Source organism: Alternaria postmessia (assembly GCF_024291825.1).
Source record: "Alternaria postmessia strain BMP 2775 chromosome Unknown scaffold_12, whole genome shotgun sequence".
Taxonomy (NCBI): domain Eukaryota; kingdom Fungi; phylum Ascomycota; class Dothideomycetes; order Pleosporales; family Pleosporaceae; genus Alternaria; species Alternaria postmessia.
In genome coordinates, this window is record NW_026260085.1 from 31774 (window position 1) to 47294 (window position 15521).

At 50.7% G+C, this 15521-nt stretch overlaps 8 protein-coding genes across 8 annotated transcripts; 5 read left to right on the forward strand and 3 right to left on the reverse strand.

The window, feature by feature from the left end:
• Positions 1-158: 158 nt before the first annotated feature.
• J4E82_002902 (uncharacterized protein) lies at positions 159-1487 on the reverse strand (the record flags this gene model as incomplete). Its single annotated transcript, XM_051729197.1, has 3 exons — positions 159-904; positions 956-1253; positions 1305-1487. The coding sequence occupies 3 exons, from the start codon at positions 1485-1487 to the stop codon at positions 159-161; spliced, it is 1227 nt and encodes a 408-aa protein (XP_051590912.1).
• A 549-nt stretch (positions 1488-2036) lies between these two features.
• On the forward strand, positions 2037-3292 carry J4E82_002903 (uncharacterized protein; the record flags this gene model as incomplete). The annotated part of the gene is made up of 3 exons (XM_051729198.1): positions 2037-2110; positions 2166-2369; positions 2425-3292. The coding sequence occupies 3 exons, from the start codon at positions 2037-2039 to the stop codon at positions 3290-3292; spliced, it is 1146 nt and encodes a 381-aa protein (XP_051590913.1).
• A 507-nt stretch (positions 3293-3799) lies between these two features.
• J4E82_002904 (uncharacterized protein) lies at positions 3800-4734 on the forward strand (the record flags this gene model as incomplete). Its single annotated transcript, XM_051729199.1, has 2 exons — positions 3800-3819; positions 3879-4734. The coding sequence occupies 2 exons, from the start codon at positions 3800-3802 to the stop codon at positions 4732-4734; spliced, it is 876 nt and encodes a 291-aa protein (XP_051590914.1).
• Positions 4735-5170: 436 nt separating this feature from the next.
• J4E82_002905 (uncharacterized protein) lies at positions 5171-6393 on the forward strand (the record flags this gene model as incomplete). Its single annotated transcript, XM_051729200.1, has 3 exons — positions 5171-5179; positions 5310-5405; positions 5470-6393. 3 exons carry the CDS (start codon positions 5171-5173, stop codon positions 6391-6393), a joined length of 1029 nt encoding a protein of 342 aa, XP_051590915.1.
• Positions 6394-6937: 544 nt separating this feature from the next.
• J4E82_002906 (uncharacterized protein) lies at positions 6938-8344 on the reverse strand (the record flags this gene model as incomplete). Its single annotated transcript, XM_051729201.1, has 6 exons — positions 6938-7358; positions 7404-7434; positions 7484-7551; positions 7601-7956; positions 8007-8111; positions 8162-8344. 6 exons carry the CDS (start codon positions 8342-8344, stop codon positions 6938-6940), a joined length of 1164 nt encoding a protein of 387 aa, XP_051590916.1.
• A 1105-nt stretch (positions 8345-9449) lies between these two features.
• Positions 9450-11236, forward strand: J4E82_002907 (uncharacterized protein; the record flags this gene model as incomplete). The annotated part of the gene is made up of 6 exons (XM_051729202.1): positions 9450-9578; positions 9629-9813; positions 9860-9939; positions 9988-10392; positions 10443-10762; positions 10811-11236. The coding sequence occupies 6 exons, from the start codon at positions 9450-9452 to the stop codon at positions 11234-11236; spliced, it is 1545 nt and encodes a 514-aa protein (XP_051590917.1).
• Positions 11237-11838: 602 nt separating this feature from the next.
• Positions 11839-12526, forward strand: J4E82_002908 (uncharacterized protein; the record flags this gene model as incomplete). Its single annotated transcript, XM_051729203.1, has 2 exons — positions 11839-12193; positions 12264-12526. The coding sequence occupies 2 exons, from the start codon at positions 11839-11841 to the stop codon at positions 12524-12526; spliced, it is 618 nt and encodes a 205-aa protein (XP_051590918.1).
• A 75-nt stretch (positions 12527-12601) lies between these two features.
• On the reverse strand, positions 12602-14369 carry J4E82_002909 (uncharacterized protein; the record flags this gene model as incomplete). The annotated part of the gene is made up of 4 exons (XM_051729204.1): positions 12602-13671; positions 13728-13799; positions 13851-14202; positions 14250-14369. 4 exons carry the CDS (start codon positions 14367-14369, stop codon positions 12602-12604), a joined length of 1614 nt encoding a protein of 537 aa, XP_051590919.1.
• Positions 14370-15521: the final 1152 nt, after the last annotated feature.

The window sequence follows — 15521 nt, forward strand, 5'->3', positions numbered from 1 at the left end:
CAAGTATTTTGAGTGTAAATGTCTTGTTGTTCGCAAATCTATCGCTTGGAAATGCGCATAAAGCGACCGTGGTTTTACAAAGAACGCCGCTGATGCATCTATGTCCTATTCTCGTTCCATACTCCATTCCCTGTATTGTTACAAGTCGTACAATATTGTTATACATCCTCAGACCCCGCGAAGGGATGTTGCTCGAAATACCGCAATAGCGTTTGGTAAAGTACCAACATGGTTCCCGACTGTACACTTGTCCAGACCGCACGCGGTCCGACGCCTCTGAACCACCCAGCAATTCCTTCCGTTCTGTATATTATCTTCAAGCCTGTCATGACAGAGGAGGTGTCGAGGGTGGCGGCGCCGTGGGCTTTTAGTGTTGTGGAAGGGGAGGATGTGGAGATGGGTCGACTCTGAGTCGATGGTGGCTTGGTTGTTTGCGATGGGGTGGAGTGTTTCGAGGCCGTGGCGGGCGACAGCGAGGCTTTGGGCGCAATTGGAGACGCAGGAGATGGCCCATTGTGTTGCGTCTGAATGCGCGTCTTGACTACGTCTAGGGGAGTTGTGATGACGCCTGCCATACCGCCCGCGGTCCCTGCCGTTATAATCTCAAGCGGCAGACCGATGTTATTTGAGCCCATGTACCTCTTTGCCCAATCCCGCTCTTCTTCGTAAAAGGCAAACTGCAATGCTGAGAAAGGCAGATCACGCCAGAGCGTTGCCTTGTAGCCATGGAAAAGGGCGCTATAACCTTCAGTTCTTGCTATTGTTCGGGCAGCGTCAACGGTGCCGCGGTAGTTGTAGCCTGAGTTAAAGTAGGGGTTGTTGTAGCGGCCTTGTAATTGCAGACGTGTCTTGAGGACTTCGGATGGAACGTATGCGGGTGCAGCAGCGAGGTCGGCGAGGAGACCTGGGAGATGTCAGTATGGAGATAGACTCGAGTAATTTGGGGAAGGTGTACCGGCTGAGAAGTATGCGACCGAGGGCGCAACCCCATAGTCAATCATGGTTCGCTTTGTCCATTCATAAGCCCCAAAGAAGCACACAGTGCCTGCAAAAGACCCGAGGAACGCTGGCTGAACCCCGCCATATAAGCCCTTTCGAAAGCCTTCTTGCCGCCATATGGTGTAATATGTGTTGCCCATGGATGTGTACTTTGGAGGCATGTGCGGGTCGCCCTGCTGTCGCGTCTTGACAGTGTCCAGTGAATGCATCAACATGTCACCCATCGTTCCTCCTATTCCTCCTGCCAGCATTGCCTGTTTGTGATCAATTGGCATCCCTCATCTCTGCAGACTAGGCATCCTCACATGTAGGTATGGCGGCCGCGCTGCTTCCTCATCTATCTCGTCGTCCATTGCTCCCCGCTTGGTATCCTCCATGGGAAGTTCCACTGCGTGTGCTGTGTTTGCGACATTTCTCCGGCTACCGTCGGTCAGGTTGGTGGTAGAGTCTCCGTTTGTGAGGAAGTTGGCCACGCGGGCAAGTACCATGAGCGCTTCGATGGTAGTGGTGAATACAGAGGAATTGGAGTGTGTGGTAGTCAAAGAGGACCGAGTATGGAGAAGGATTCAATGTGCAAGGGTATACTTCAAAGAGTGACGTTGCTGCCTCTGCGGCCGTGCGATGATGTTCAATCTGGAAAATTTCGGCCAAGACCGGGACCGCGCAGCCCACATCCCTGCAAGCCCTGGCTATCTGCTATCAAAAGCACGGGGACCAGACGACGGCTTGATGCAGTTAAGACTACCTCAACTATCTCTACGCGAATGCTCCCAAGACATCGACAACACATCTGTCTTGCCCCAAAGACAACATGGTGTTGTTGTAGATCAATATATAATCTAGGCTAAGCCCTGCGACATTTAGCGCCTACTGATGACCCACGTGAGCCCCAGCCATCGTGTTTACATCTCGAGTCTCTCTGCATCCGATCAACACCACACCGCCCCCACCTTTTTCGCCCACGACGCATTTTTCTGCTTGAATTTTTGCTCCATTCTGATCGCACGCGTTACGCGACTTGATCCATACCACTCACAATGTCTCACTCGTGGCTTCAGAGGAAGCGCAAAGCTGATTTGATTGACCTTGCGCAGAAGGCTAGACTTCCCGAGTAGGCTAGGAATTAATCTTGCGCATGCATCGGAGCACTGACGAGTGGTTTGCAGTGCCGACGGCTATCTGAAAGACGATCTCGTGCAGATTCTTGAAAACCATCTCAACTCCAACGAGGGCATCTTTGCCAAACTTCCCGAGTTTCGCGACTACTATGGCCGAAATGGATCGCCGATAAAGCGCGAACAGTCTTCGCCGGCAGAGCCTTTGACAGCTACCAAAACGACGCGTCGTCGAACTCTTAACAAGGAAGTCTCGTATGTCGAACCTGAATACGCGTCGCGTCACGCGTCGAGGCTAACATGCGCGCAGCCCAGAGTCTACTCCCATCACCACGTCTACCCCCGCCATTACGCCTGAGATCCGCAGCGTTGTGGCGCGTACGCCAAAGCCGAGAGCCGTCTCTCGTCGTGTTTCTGAGATTGTTTCTGAAGTCGAACCCCAAGCCAAAGCCGTTTCGCGCCGCGTTTCCGGAGTGCTCTCTGAAGCCACACCGAAAGCCGTCTCTCGTCGCGTTTCTGAAGTGTTCAATCAAGTCGACATTCCAGCATCACCTGCCCAATTGGCTGAGGTCGCAGACCAGTCTTTCCAAGAAATCCAGACCAAGGCTGGTGAGCTATGGGACAGGACTCGGATCGATGAGCTTAAGGAATTCATTCGCGAAAACGCAAGCTCGGTGGCTACAATCCAGACAATCATCCTGCTTGTGGAAGCTGTAGGACTGCAGTGGAACACACTCGACACAACCCCATTATTTGCCACACCCCCTGCCCTCAGCTCATACTCCAATAGCCAAGATGTCCGAGGACCAAATCTCTATGCACTCCTCTCGGCTGAGTGGTGGTCACCAGCCACTCTTTGGTCCCTCACTAGCTGGGTGCTACCGCTCATGTTCTCATACTTCTTCAACCTGACTCTTCGCACAAACACCTCGCGCAAGTCCTCGGACCGCCAATATCCTGCTGATCCCCTCATCTTCAACATTGCGCGAGCAATCTTGTCATACAGCGCCTACCGAGGGACCGTCAACATGGCATTCGCACCAAGTGCCTGGGGCCCCTTCTCCGAGTATGCTGTTGCGCGTGTGGGGAACAATGTGCCAGGAGGATACTATGGGCTGCAAATTGGCTCGCTGGTTGGCATACTTGTCAGCCTATACGACGCTGCACTGAAGAAGTAGGCGCTGGCTGGTCTAGACAATGAATATCAACTACCTACGTGCGCAATAGTCTGGTGATACTTGTGTGCTCAACGGCGTTTGGATACACTATACCTTGGATCTTGGGGATGCAACCGCCCTGTATCTGGATGCAGAGGCCAGGGCAGGCGTTGAAGGCCGGGAACGAAGAGTTCGCTGGGCATTCTGGAATAACTCGTTGCCTAATTTATTCTTTATTCAATGAACCAATACCGACTTGAATTGACCTCTGGAAAGCAGCGACCACGAGGCACTCGGACACCTCGGCTGTCGCGAGATCCAAGACCCTGAAACTTGTGTGGGGACGGTCGCGCCTGCTATCGATAGCCCCAAGCGCGAAAAGACCACGCCATCACCCCTCTTCCGCTGCTAACATTGAGCAACTCAATACTGCCTAACCTAATTGTTCTACATATACTTGCTTTATCTACATATCCTAATCGAACTACTTACGAGATGTCGGCCAAATTCATGCAGATGTTGCAGAATATGCAGCAGCGATCGAACCGGTATCTAGCACAAGGCACCATTTAAACGCGCATTGAAGTACTGACGCGTAGATTTCCAGGACTGTGGAAGACATGCGAGACTCTGATGACAAGCTCGCGGGTATGGACGGTATGGAGCTTCGTGGATGGACCCAACAGAATCCTACAGTGCCTAGCCGCGACCTCACAGATCCAGTCGGGCAGACCATTCTTGCTGTTTTCAACAAAGAATTTGATGCGCTTCAGAATTACTGCGAAATGATGATCAAGCAACTCGGAGGAACCGAGGAAGCTCGCGAGACTGTCAGACAAGATGTATATTCGAAAAAATGGGGTCCCACCAAAACGCCCATCTACTCAGTCCTATTGCCAGCGCTACATATGCTCCCCAACAACAAGCAAGATCTTTTAGGCGTTGTCAGATATCTAGTCAACGATCTCAAAGTACCAGTCGACGGAAGAGATGTCGTAGGCAGCACAGCACTCTTCTGGGCAATCTCAACCAAACCCTACGTACAACCAGAATTCGCCCAAATTCTCTTCGATGCCGGAGCTTCTGTCAACACTAAGAACCGTTTTGATGCCACCCCGGGCGCCGAAATCGCTCAAGCCGACATTCACGGCGACACGACCAAGAACGTGCAGATGATGAAGTGGTACATTGAGCATGGCGGAGACGTCGTTGCTAAAGACACAGATGGAATGAATATCAAGACCATAGTCGAAATGATGGGTCAAAAGGTGCCGGCTATGACTGAGGTTCTGAAGAGCGGACATGGCCCAAGGAAAGAGGGAGATTGCACTAATTGTGGGAGGAGCCCGAAGGACGGCAAGCCCTTTCCGGCATGTGCAACCTGTAAAAAGGCGAGGTATTGCTCGCAGGAATGTCAAAAGGTGGATTGGAGGGTGCACAAGAAGACTTGCAAGGCTTCGTAGAGTGTATGGGACGACGGCAGAGGCGGGGACAGATAGTGCTCGAGCATTTCGTTCTTTTGTGCGCGTAAGGAAGAGGCAATAGCTATGCGTACGAAGGAGCTTGTATCTTCCAAGTTATATCTCTACAGCAGATACTCACTAAAAGTATAGATATAATTCTACGTTAAAAGTTTATCAAGATGGTAGCAATGTCTATGTTTTGGGTACAACTTAAAGACAACGAGCTTCTTCGTATCGCGAAGCGTTGGGTCTTGACGTCGCTGGCTACGAAGAGTGACCCTCTCGAAGATGGTAGCGGAAAGCAGTTCAGAATGACAGTAATTCTGCCAAATCAAGGCGGTTAAAGCCACAACAAGACGAGTTATGTGGTACAAGGCATGCAGCTTCTATCAAGCACTGCATGTAGTCGGAAAGTGGGGCATCAGGAAGCGCTAGCATGCATGCAGTATGATGACTACGTCACGCGTAATGATCTGACCGCCATCCTTAAAGTCATGTATCCTTGTCCAAACATTCTTTAGCTGGTGATTACTGTTTTCTCGAAAGGTTTCTGAGTCGTAACAGAATTACTCAAGATGCGATTGAATCCGAATGGGGACGCATCGACCTTCCCTAAACGTTCGGCCTTGCCACACATTGCTGGCACACCAAAGGACAATGCTTGGTTTTGGGTGAGACATCTCTTTCACAGACTTCACATAAAACATACACTAACTTTATCTATCAATATCTCAGGGCGGCAACGACGAACTCGGTCGATTAAACCTCCTCACCCCACAGCGAATAGCAAAAACCACACAAGAAAATGTCAAAACGGGAGAATCAGTATCACTGGACTTGCCATTGAACGTTCCCGGCCCAGCCTTCTTTGGACGAAAAGGATTGAAACATCGCATCAAGAACATAGCCCCCGGCGCTTTCGATGATGAACTAGCATTCAACACGCAGAGCAGTAGCCAGTGGGATGGCTTCCGCCATTTCGCGCATCCAACATATAACTGCCATTACAACGGCGTTATCTCTGACGAAATAATGGCCGATTTAGACGGCGATGGAGAAGATGGCGAAGAAGCACCTGAGCGCTCAAGAAAGCTCGGCATCGATGCCTGGGCTAAGAAAGGCATTATAGGCCGCGGTATCCTCCTCGACGTATACTCTTGGGTCCAGAAGTCGGGCAAAGCATATGATCCTTTCACCAAACACTCCATAACAGCCGATGATCTTCGTGAATGTGCAGAGTCACAAGGCACGTCGTTTCAAACCGGTGACATACTCCTAATACGCACTGGATGGCTTTCAACATACAATGCCCTCTCTATCGCCCAGAAATCTGAGCGCAGCACCATGCCACTAGATCAACACTTTTACGCTGGTCTCGATGCCACAGATCCCATGAAAGATTTCTTATATGACAACTACTTTGCGGCTGCTGCGACAGATAACGCCAATTTTGAGGTTTGGCCGCCGGAAAGCTGGGAGGGGAGTCTACATGCAAGTATGCTTAGCATGTGGGGCATGCCGATCGGAGAGCTTTGGAATTTCGAAACGCTGGCGGAGATGTGCTGGGAGAAGGGGAGGTGGGAGTTTTTGGTTGTCAGTAAACCGGTTGACGTACCTGGGGGTGTTGGGAGCTTGCCGAATGCGGTTGCGATATTCTGAGGTGAAGGTTCGTTGTATGGATACCCAAATTGGATGTTGTTGATGTTTTCATGACCTTCTCATACGTTAGGATTGCTCTTGTGGTAGTTAGAGCGGTTGTCTGTCTTGTTGGATCTGTACTCATTTTACTAATGTGCACATTCATTTGTTGGAGGCCCCATCTATCTACCGATATCTTACACGACAAACATGATATTTACCACGAGAACCTCTTCAAGTATGGAAATCCCAAACGCTTTCAAGGAGGCCGTTTGGTGACGTATAAATCATGTCGTCTTGGATGGGATTGGAGGCTGGCGAGATTCCGCACTAGTAGGCTGTGGGGAAGCAGCCATCGAATACGCGACCTGATCGCGACCGCGCGAACCCATCCTCACACTACATCACCTGCATGAACGCGACATCGCCCAAAACAGTACGCTCCACGACGATCTTTTCGCGTAAGTTTACCCATCGTCTTCGATGCATTATGTAGCGCGTATGGCATACTCTCAGTCTTAAGCTCTTTTGCGTGTCGCTGCGCCCTTCGTTCTACAGCACTACGTCATCGACTGTCGCGTTTGAACACTGAGTTCCGAGCCTTTCTATCCTCCACAGACACAATAACATCCTGCCGCATCATCACACCTTCTTGCTCATCCGGACCAAATAGGCTCGACGTGCTGGCATGTTCGTCGGTAGTTGCCCCCATTGTGAGCGACTGCCAATCGGGATGCAGATGCCTGCACGGCATTTTTCTTCTTTTCTCTGTCCCTTTCGATGACACAGTTACCGTAAAGTCTCCCAGGTCAGAAGGCACCAGTTTCGGATTCGTACTACGCGAATCTTGCCAGGTTGAAGATTTGCGAGAGACCGAGAGTTCAGTGCCTTGGATCTCCGGATATACCAGGCCGCTGCCACCAACGCCAATGATACGCTTGATTCGTGGAACGCTTGCGAGTATCAGGGAAAGACTGGACACAGATCTGGTACCCGTAAGCTTTGGAAACACTCAAATGGATTGAACTTACTGAGTCAGGACGACAAGCTCAACTGCATCGCCTGCGTCTCGTCAGATTCCTGGCGCTTGGTGTCTGTCAAGATTACTTACGCGTGGGATTTTGACTAGATGCTAACCTCAAAGTGGCCCATATTTCACCTCCAGCAACGAATGCTACACTGCAGAGTCAAAACCGCGACGTATTGGTGACCAGCCTATCAGACATACATTGCTCGAACACCGAAGAGCGTCGCTGCTGCGAAGCTTTTCTCTTTGTCCAACGACAATTTCCAAAGGACCGGAACCATCCAAAAAGCCAAGAAAAGGTCTGTAGTCATGTTGAGTCCTACGACTGCGATCGCAAGGCCACCATTGCTACATCGTAGCGAATGTGCAGTCCATTCCGGGATTCCGCATTGGAAAGAGAGAGCAAAGATCGAGAATATCGCAAAGATCGTAATCATGCCGAATAGTATAATTTTGGCTCTTCGGGTTTGTGGGACGACGCGTTCGATGAGCAAAGCAGACGACAGCTTTGCGAATACCATCGCAAAGATTACGAGTATCCCGGCAATGTAGGATGCCTATGATCGCTGATTAGTATTGAAGAGCAATTGGCGACGGAGCGGTCAACCTTGAAGAACAAAGAGATGTTCTCGTCACTGAGATCTTTCACGTCCTTTCCTAAACCACCGCGGATGGCGTATTGCCAACCAACAGTCGCGCCTAGATACACAATCTATGGCGAGGTCAGTATTGTTCGTTCTCTGGAGAGTTGGACTGTCCTACAGTCGCCGCAATGATTGCTACGTCGTCAAGACCGGCTTCGACCTTTTGGCTACGACTCTGCCAGAACCGCGCGACCAGCACGCCTGCTGTTACGATCGCCCATGCATACGTGGAGACGAGGATGAAGCCACCCCTTGTCGTTGTGGCGATGCCACGACCTTCATCCGAACCTGCGGGTACCATTGTGTAAAACCGACAAAATAGTAACGAAGATGGAGCCGTGTGGGAACCGACTGTGGGGAAACTGAATAGATTATGCTAATCGTTGAAGTATACGTGGAAATCGGATCCGAGGAATGCGCAGCTTATGCTGACCGTTGAAGTAAACGTCCCGCATGGCTCCGTCTCACTTTCATCGCACCGACTCTCAGCCACGCACTCGGACAGATGTTGGGTACGTATTTGAGACTATCAACCCAAAAGTATACCCCATGGTTGGGCTTCCAACACGAGCCGTTTGGAGGAGGAATATCATTGGTGTGTTTCCATGATCTTTGAATCCGCCGCATGCTTACTGTCTGTGCATATGCATAGCGGCTAACCCGTTTTCTGCAATCCCCATGTCTATCCGTTGCGCATATCCAAGCCGTACCTCGCTAAAGCGCCTGCTGACGACTCCAACATCACAATCTGCGCGAGGCGTGTCCTAAAGCAGTGCATCCCTTCTCGTTGAGCGGTTATAGCCTCACTGTTGGAAGATGAGATGTTGTCACAGATGGCGTGGGTCCTTCGCCTAGGTAAGCTTGATGGCAATTAGTGAAGCGGAACAGTTCGCTCAACCCTATCTCGATTACTTTTAGATGAGCCCGAGTCGGTGGTATCGCGTACGGACCCCGCAGCACGTTACGTGCAAAAGGAGCCAAATTGCCGTTATTCGCTCCGGACACCATGCGGGCGGCCCCGGGCCCACGCGAGCCTATTTGCTGGAGCAAATACAAATCCCGCGCCCATGCGACGAACGACACGAACATACCCTTATGAGACGCGTGCCGCGTCGGATTTAGCCTTTTGAGTGTAGCGATGCCGGAAAACTGACCCATAACAGGAACGGGTCATTAATTGAGCTTGATAACATACCCTGCATATATTATCAGGCCCATTCATAGCTGCTCTGGCTAGACAACCCAGTGGATGGGTTACCAATCATCATGATCTGTTGTGTAACGCAGCTCAGAGTCCCTGGTGGACACTTTGCAACGTCTTCTCTTTTCTCCGCAGTTCCGCACGTTGCACACTGACCACTGACCACTGACCACTGACCACCGATTTGGGCCCTTTGTGTGCAAGCATGGAGCTCAGCACCTACAAGCCGGATGCTGACCTCGATGTCGCAGAGCGAGGATCCGGCCAGAGTGAAAAACTTGGAGTAACTCCCCCAAATGCGCCTGTAGGAGGACGGACGTCAAACCAGCTCGAAGTAAGTATCATATGACCTGCTTGACCAAGGAGCGTCATTGACGAAAACAGAGGTACATAAACCTTTCTGCTGTGATTAATTTCGCTGTTATTATTCTCGCTTCATGGGAATCATTTGCAGTGACCTTTCAGTTCGCCTTGACCAACGGTGGCCCGGCCTCTATCTTCTACGGTAGTATCTTGGCGGGTATTGGTGCTTGTGCTGTCGGTTTCTCGCTGGCAGAGCTGGCTTCGATGTATGTCTCTACCAACAGATCCAGACTCCTGTTAATTTCTCAACAGCGATCCAACCGTCGGTGCTCAGTACCGCTGGTCAGCCAATCTCGCTCCTGCTGCCCCTCGCTTTTGGGGATTATTACAAGGTAGGTCCACGTACCCAACCATACCTACCAGAGCTCATACTACAACAGGATGGATCACTGTTGGTGCCTGGTGTTTCGCTTGTGCCGGACCGCCTTCCATTCTTGCAAATATGATCACATCGTTGGCAATCTTTAACAACGAGAATTATATCCCTGAGAGATGGCATACCAGTCTTATCATGATTGCGATCATGATTATCCCCTTCACATTCAATCTTTGGTTCCGAAAGCTTCTTGACGCATTTGAAATCACAGGTGGCATACTCCACATATGCCTCTTCGTTGTGGTAATTGTCGTCTTTGTTGTATTTGGACCGCGCAGCGACCCTGAATTTGTCTTCAAGACACTGACATGGCAAGAGTCTGGTTGGAACAATAAGGGTGTGTCTTGGGGTCTCGGCCTTCTGAGTATGACATTTTCCGTCACTGGAGCCGACAGTGTTCTGCACATGTGTACGTCTATGTATCCTGACATGGCGCTACTTCGCTGATTAGCTGTGTAGGCGATGAAGTCAAGAAAGTGCGCACGCGTGTGCCGCGCAGTATCATCATCACATGTGTCGCGAACTCAGTCATGCTGGTCATCTTTGCTACCATCCTCTTGTTCTACATGGGCCCACTCGATGATGTCGTCGCTACGCCACTTCCACTGCTATGGGTCATCTACAACATCACTGGCTCATCAGTGGCAGCCAATGTTCTCACTGCGCTCATAGCGGTGATTTTCTTCTTCGCGCTCTTCAACATCTTTGCTTCAGTCTCGAGACTAGTGTGGGTGTTTGCTCGCGATAACGGCCTGCCTTTTTCCAACTTCTTCTCATACGTATGTAGCCTGCTCGGCTTCGCTTGTTGCGCTGACTGACAACATTAGGTCCATCCTACGCTCAAACTTCCAGTCAATGCTCTTCTCCTCGTCGGGACTATCGTAACCTGTCTGTCCCTGATCTATATCGCCAGCGCAACCGCCTTTAACGCGCTCATCTCCCTCCAAGCATTCGCCCTCCATATATCTTACTTCTTTCCGATTCTGTTCATGCTGCTGCGCAAGATTCGAGGGCCATCTCCGCCATACGGACCATTTAGAATGGGTGTTATCGGTCTACCCGTCAATATGTTTGCGCTATGTTACCTAGTTTTCGTCGTCCTTTGGATGCCGTTTCCACAGGTTTTGCCGGTCACAGGAGATAACATGAACTATGCAGGGCCCATATTCGGTGCTGTAGTGCTCGGGGCCCTCGCGCATTGGTTCATTAGTGGGCATAAGACGTTTAAGATGCCCGTCATCCGGTATGAGTAGGAATAGAGTTTTAACAAGTCTGATTGTACTGGATTCGTTGTTCGGTATGATGCAGATTTGGGAGTAAGATCAATCGGCAACTAAGTGTCGTGTAAATAGAAGAAATGAGAAGCAAGGGTTGTCTCTTATACGGCATTAGCTTTTCTCCTATTGGTTGGGGTGCCACACGGGTAGCCATCCGGCGCAGGGCGGGATCCCCAGCTCCATACACCCTTCGTCACACCGACTGGCTAGCGTACCCCGCCACACACCTGCATATGGCCGCGCCGTAACGTGATCGGGGGAGTGGATATGGAGAAGCAGCAATGAAGGACGTCTCGGCGGTTTGTCTGTTTGTTGTGTAAAATACCCGAAACCCGCATGATTGGCCTTCTCTACAGCGATCTTCGCCTTTGCGAAGGTTGTTTACTCGCGTTACACAGGGCTGACGGGACGACGTCAGATGCTGACGGCTTCAATGTATAAGGAGAGTGGGCAGAAGGAGTGTGAGGACAGTGTGTATAGAATAGACCCTGATATTTCATATTCAGCTACTTTACCGGACGCATTACCACTTGCTCAATCCTCGTACGCCTGTATTCCTATATCAAACTTGGCCTACAATGGCTCCAACCCTTCCTCCTATGCCGTTACCCGGCCTCATTATAGTCCCTGGTTGGACGGCTCAGCACCAAGAGACCTTTCTCATGAAGAACGAAGACACCCCCAAGGGCAAGTGTCAAAGTTTGGTCAGCTATCTCACACCCGAAGGTAAAGCTGGAGCTCCATTTCTTCAGATCAAAGAAGAAGATTCAGATGTCATCCTATTCAGGACGATGGAAGGACAAGAGGCGATGCGGATCAATGTTGAGAGACACAACATCAAGCTCAAAACTGAGTATAGGGCACTGCGGAGTGCGGATGCGAAGGCGATATGGGATGTCCATCTGAGGATCTCATGGAGAGTGCCTAAATGGGGTATGCCGTTTCCTCGATCATCTTTGCTCCTCCTGAGTCCCTTCTCCCGACTAACGTTCGTTCTTATTAGACCTCACAGTCCATGACAAGTACCTCGAAAACCAGAATATCGAGTTCGAGAAAGACGTCGCCGGTGAAGAGAAGGGTCTCCTCGCCAATGGTAATCCAATTATGACTGTCTCTCGACATGCCAAGTGGGCGCATCGGCATGCCGAATGGGAGGTTCATGTAGCGCCGGGTATGGATCTCTTGTTAGCGCTAGGCATGGCATGGATCCGGTCAGACCAGCAGAAGACAGCCGATGCCGCATCGGGCACGGTCATCATGTTTTAGAAGGACCAGCTTGAGAAGGTATGCCTTGAAAGTGGCAGGACGTTTTTCATGTATCAGAAACATCGTGTCTCTTACTCATCCAGAGTTGTCGCGACTCCACATTCTAGCCATTCCCTTGGAGATGTTCGCGCGCTCGTGTGAGTATGATCGCTCGGGTAGGCATCCGATCGTTGGTAATGCTGTGACTTCATCCCCTAAGACGCTTTGTCTATCGTGAGACTTGACCATAGCGTCCGGAACTTCGCGTAGTTCTACGGCATTCTTTTGTTGACCATATGGAGGTCGGGAGAGTACAACACCCGCATCACTGTAATTACTCATCGCAGAATTCAGGCGGCGGGAGCCAGTTCGCGCGTGTGAGAAGTGTGAAGTGAGGGGTGATGTTGCAACCCAAGGCCAGCGACCGCTCATGATACTCTTCCTGGGCCCGAGCTGAGACTCACTCTGGTCGGCCCCCAGCGAGATCCAACTCCAGCCCGAAGGTTTGCGCCATTCCTTCTGGGACGGTCGTGCTACCGGAAGTCCTTGCTTTGGATCCGAGTTACTCTGCTTCGATTGCTTCGAAGGATGGGTAACATAGGAAAGAAATTCTTTGACACTTTCAGGCAACAGTTTAACCACTAATACCCGGATGGATGGTAGCGATACGCAAACGAAGCCTGCCGCAAGCTCGAGCTCCGTCCAGATAGTGACAGGAACGTAATCCCAAGTGGGATCCATAGAAATCTTGAACTTCGTCAAGGTGTGGAGACGAATAATAGTTGCGACGCACCCGAAAGTGCCGATGGCAAACATGAAGCCTACCGCAGCCTTGCGATAACGTTTCATCTGCAGCTTTCGGATGAAGAACAATGGTAGGACCAGTAGAATAATGTCTTGCGCAATGGCACTTGCGGAGTTTGCGTATGCGATGGCCTGGAGGTCCAAACACTTTCCTTTTATATCTCGATTCCAGAAGGACTCGACCGGGTCGCATATGAAGACCGTCAAGAAAAAGATTATAGTCGAGTTGATGATGATTGCGGTCAAAACAACATAAGCGGTGATTCGAAAACTTGTTGTATGGAAGATTTCGAGGTAGAAGAGGACGAGGGAAACCTTGATGAGGCCAAGAACGATCACATAGGTCGACCAGCATATAAAGACTGGCTTCTATTAGCATACTGATGCTTCCGAAGACAGCAGGCATCATGGAACGTACAGAACCGGAGAATGGGTAGCAACGCTCCATCTTCGAGATTCCACAAATGCTCACCAAAGCCTCGTTCAGTCACTATATTGTGTTAGCTGTGGCCTACGCTAGGTGGCGACTGTGTCAACTTACTGGCGAGGGCGCATCCTACAGGCAGTGCGCAAAATACGATGGCACAGACAACAATATAGTCGTCCAACGCCAGCCTTTTGTTTACCAGCTTTCCTGCGATTCGAAGGCATACAAAGACGACGGCTATGGAATAAATGATGCCAGTCCACATGAAGATGTCGAGCCGCTGCGACTCTTTAGAGAGATTGCAAAGATCGGCCTGGACCCTGGCAGTCTCCAAACTGTCCTGCATGGTGCAGTTCGCAAGCATACATGTCGACACTTTTGCTGCAATCTCGGTATTGCTGCAGATACATGCGGTATCATCTAGGGCACAGCCACTTGTGGGAACAGTGGATATCATGCAGAGAAGCTACATATTGTTAGCAGTAATACCAGACAATGTAGTCAACCACGTACTCCGCATGCGGGGATATCAGCAATGCCCAATTCCCTTGTATCCATGTAAGTGCCCGACGCATGTACATGGCTGAAGGTCAGAACCAAACAAATGACTGAAATCAGCGCATAAAGATGCATGTTGCGAATGGTGGCCGCACGAGATGGTAAAGCAGACAAAACATGAAGTCTGGTTAGCAGCACCAGCGAGTTTTCATCAAGACGGATGGCGAATCAGTCTAGGAGATGCGGTGCATTCCAGTGCTGTCAAACTATGTCTTCAAATCTCCTATCGGAGATGGCTTGGAAAGCGTGTTTGGGCTCAGTGTAGTGCTCCGATATTGGAGCCAATCATGTAGGATGGCCATTCCACCATAGCGCGACCAAGATGTTGTACTTCGAGTAGTCTTGCGCCGTCGTAACGGCTTGACTCAGGATTAACCACGGCACATTGTCATGCAAACCAACGCCGTCGGCAGTCGTTGAGACCATTGCGCATTAACCACAGCCACCTAGTCCTCTGCTGCAGGGACAAAGCTTGCGTGGCCAGTCTAACGGCGCTTCTCGGCTGTCCGCATCTTTGCCACGCGATATTCGCATGGCTCTACTGGTTAGTGTTATGACTGATGGCGTTCCGGAGACAAAGAAGGTTTGCGCTACATGAAGCTGTGGACGGAGTTTGCCATGCACAGTATCTTCACGCAACGAAAGACGTACGGCCCGTTAGGGGCGTGGCAGATCGAGTGCGACGCGACACGTCTATCAACATTGCGAAGACGGGCAAGCAAATCGAATTGTCAACGTTGCAATGGCGACACAGCGGCTTTACTTCAGGACGCGCAAGGGAGGTGAAGTTTGTGCGGGAAGGTTGAAACACGAGGGGTTGGGGAAAGGAGGATTTCATGTGCTTACATCATCGCCAAGGTCAATCCGGGGAAATGCTGCGCCCCCAGTTCACATGCATGCAGCTCGGCACTTTGCCGTGCAGTTTCATCCAAGTTTGCGCAAAACTTAACTGACAACCGCTAATTATGGGCTGATCGCCACATGCATAAGTTCATGGATCTCCAGCTGTCAAAACCTTGATAGGTTAGAGACCCCGGAGCAGGTGACCTCCCACTGTCCGTGCTGTGCTCGCGCCGAATCTTCATAGGTATTGGAACCGCTCGCGACACTCAATGCAATTGTGCTGATCGTCTTGCACCGAACCGAAAGTTTTGCGCCAGCTCTCAAGTTTGGTACGTTCCTCCGAGATAGCTTCACATGTGTGCAATAGCATTCGAGGGAACTGCA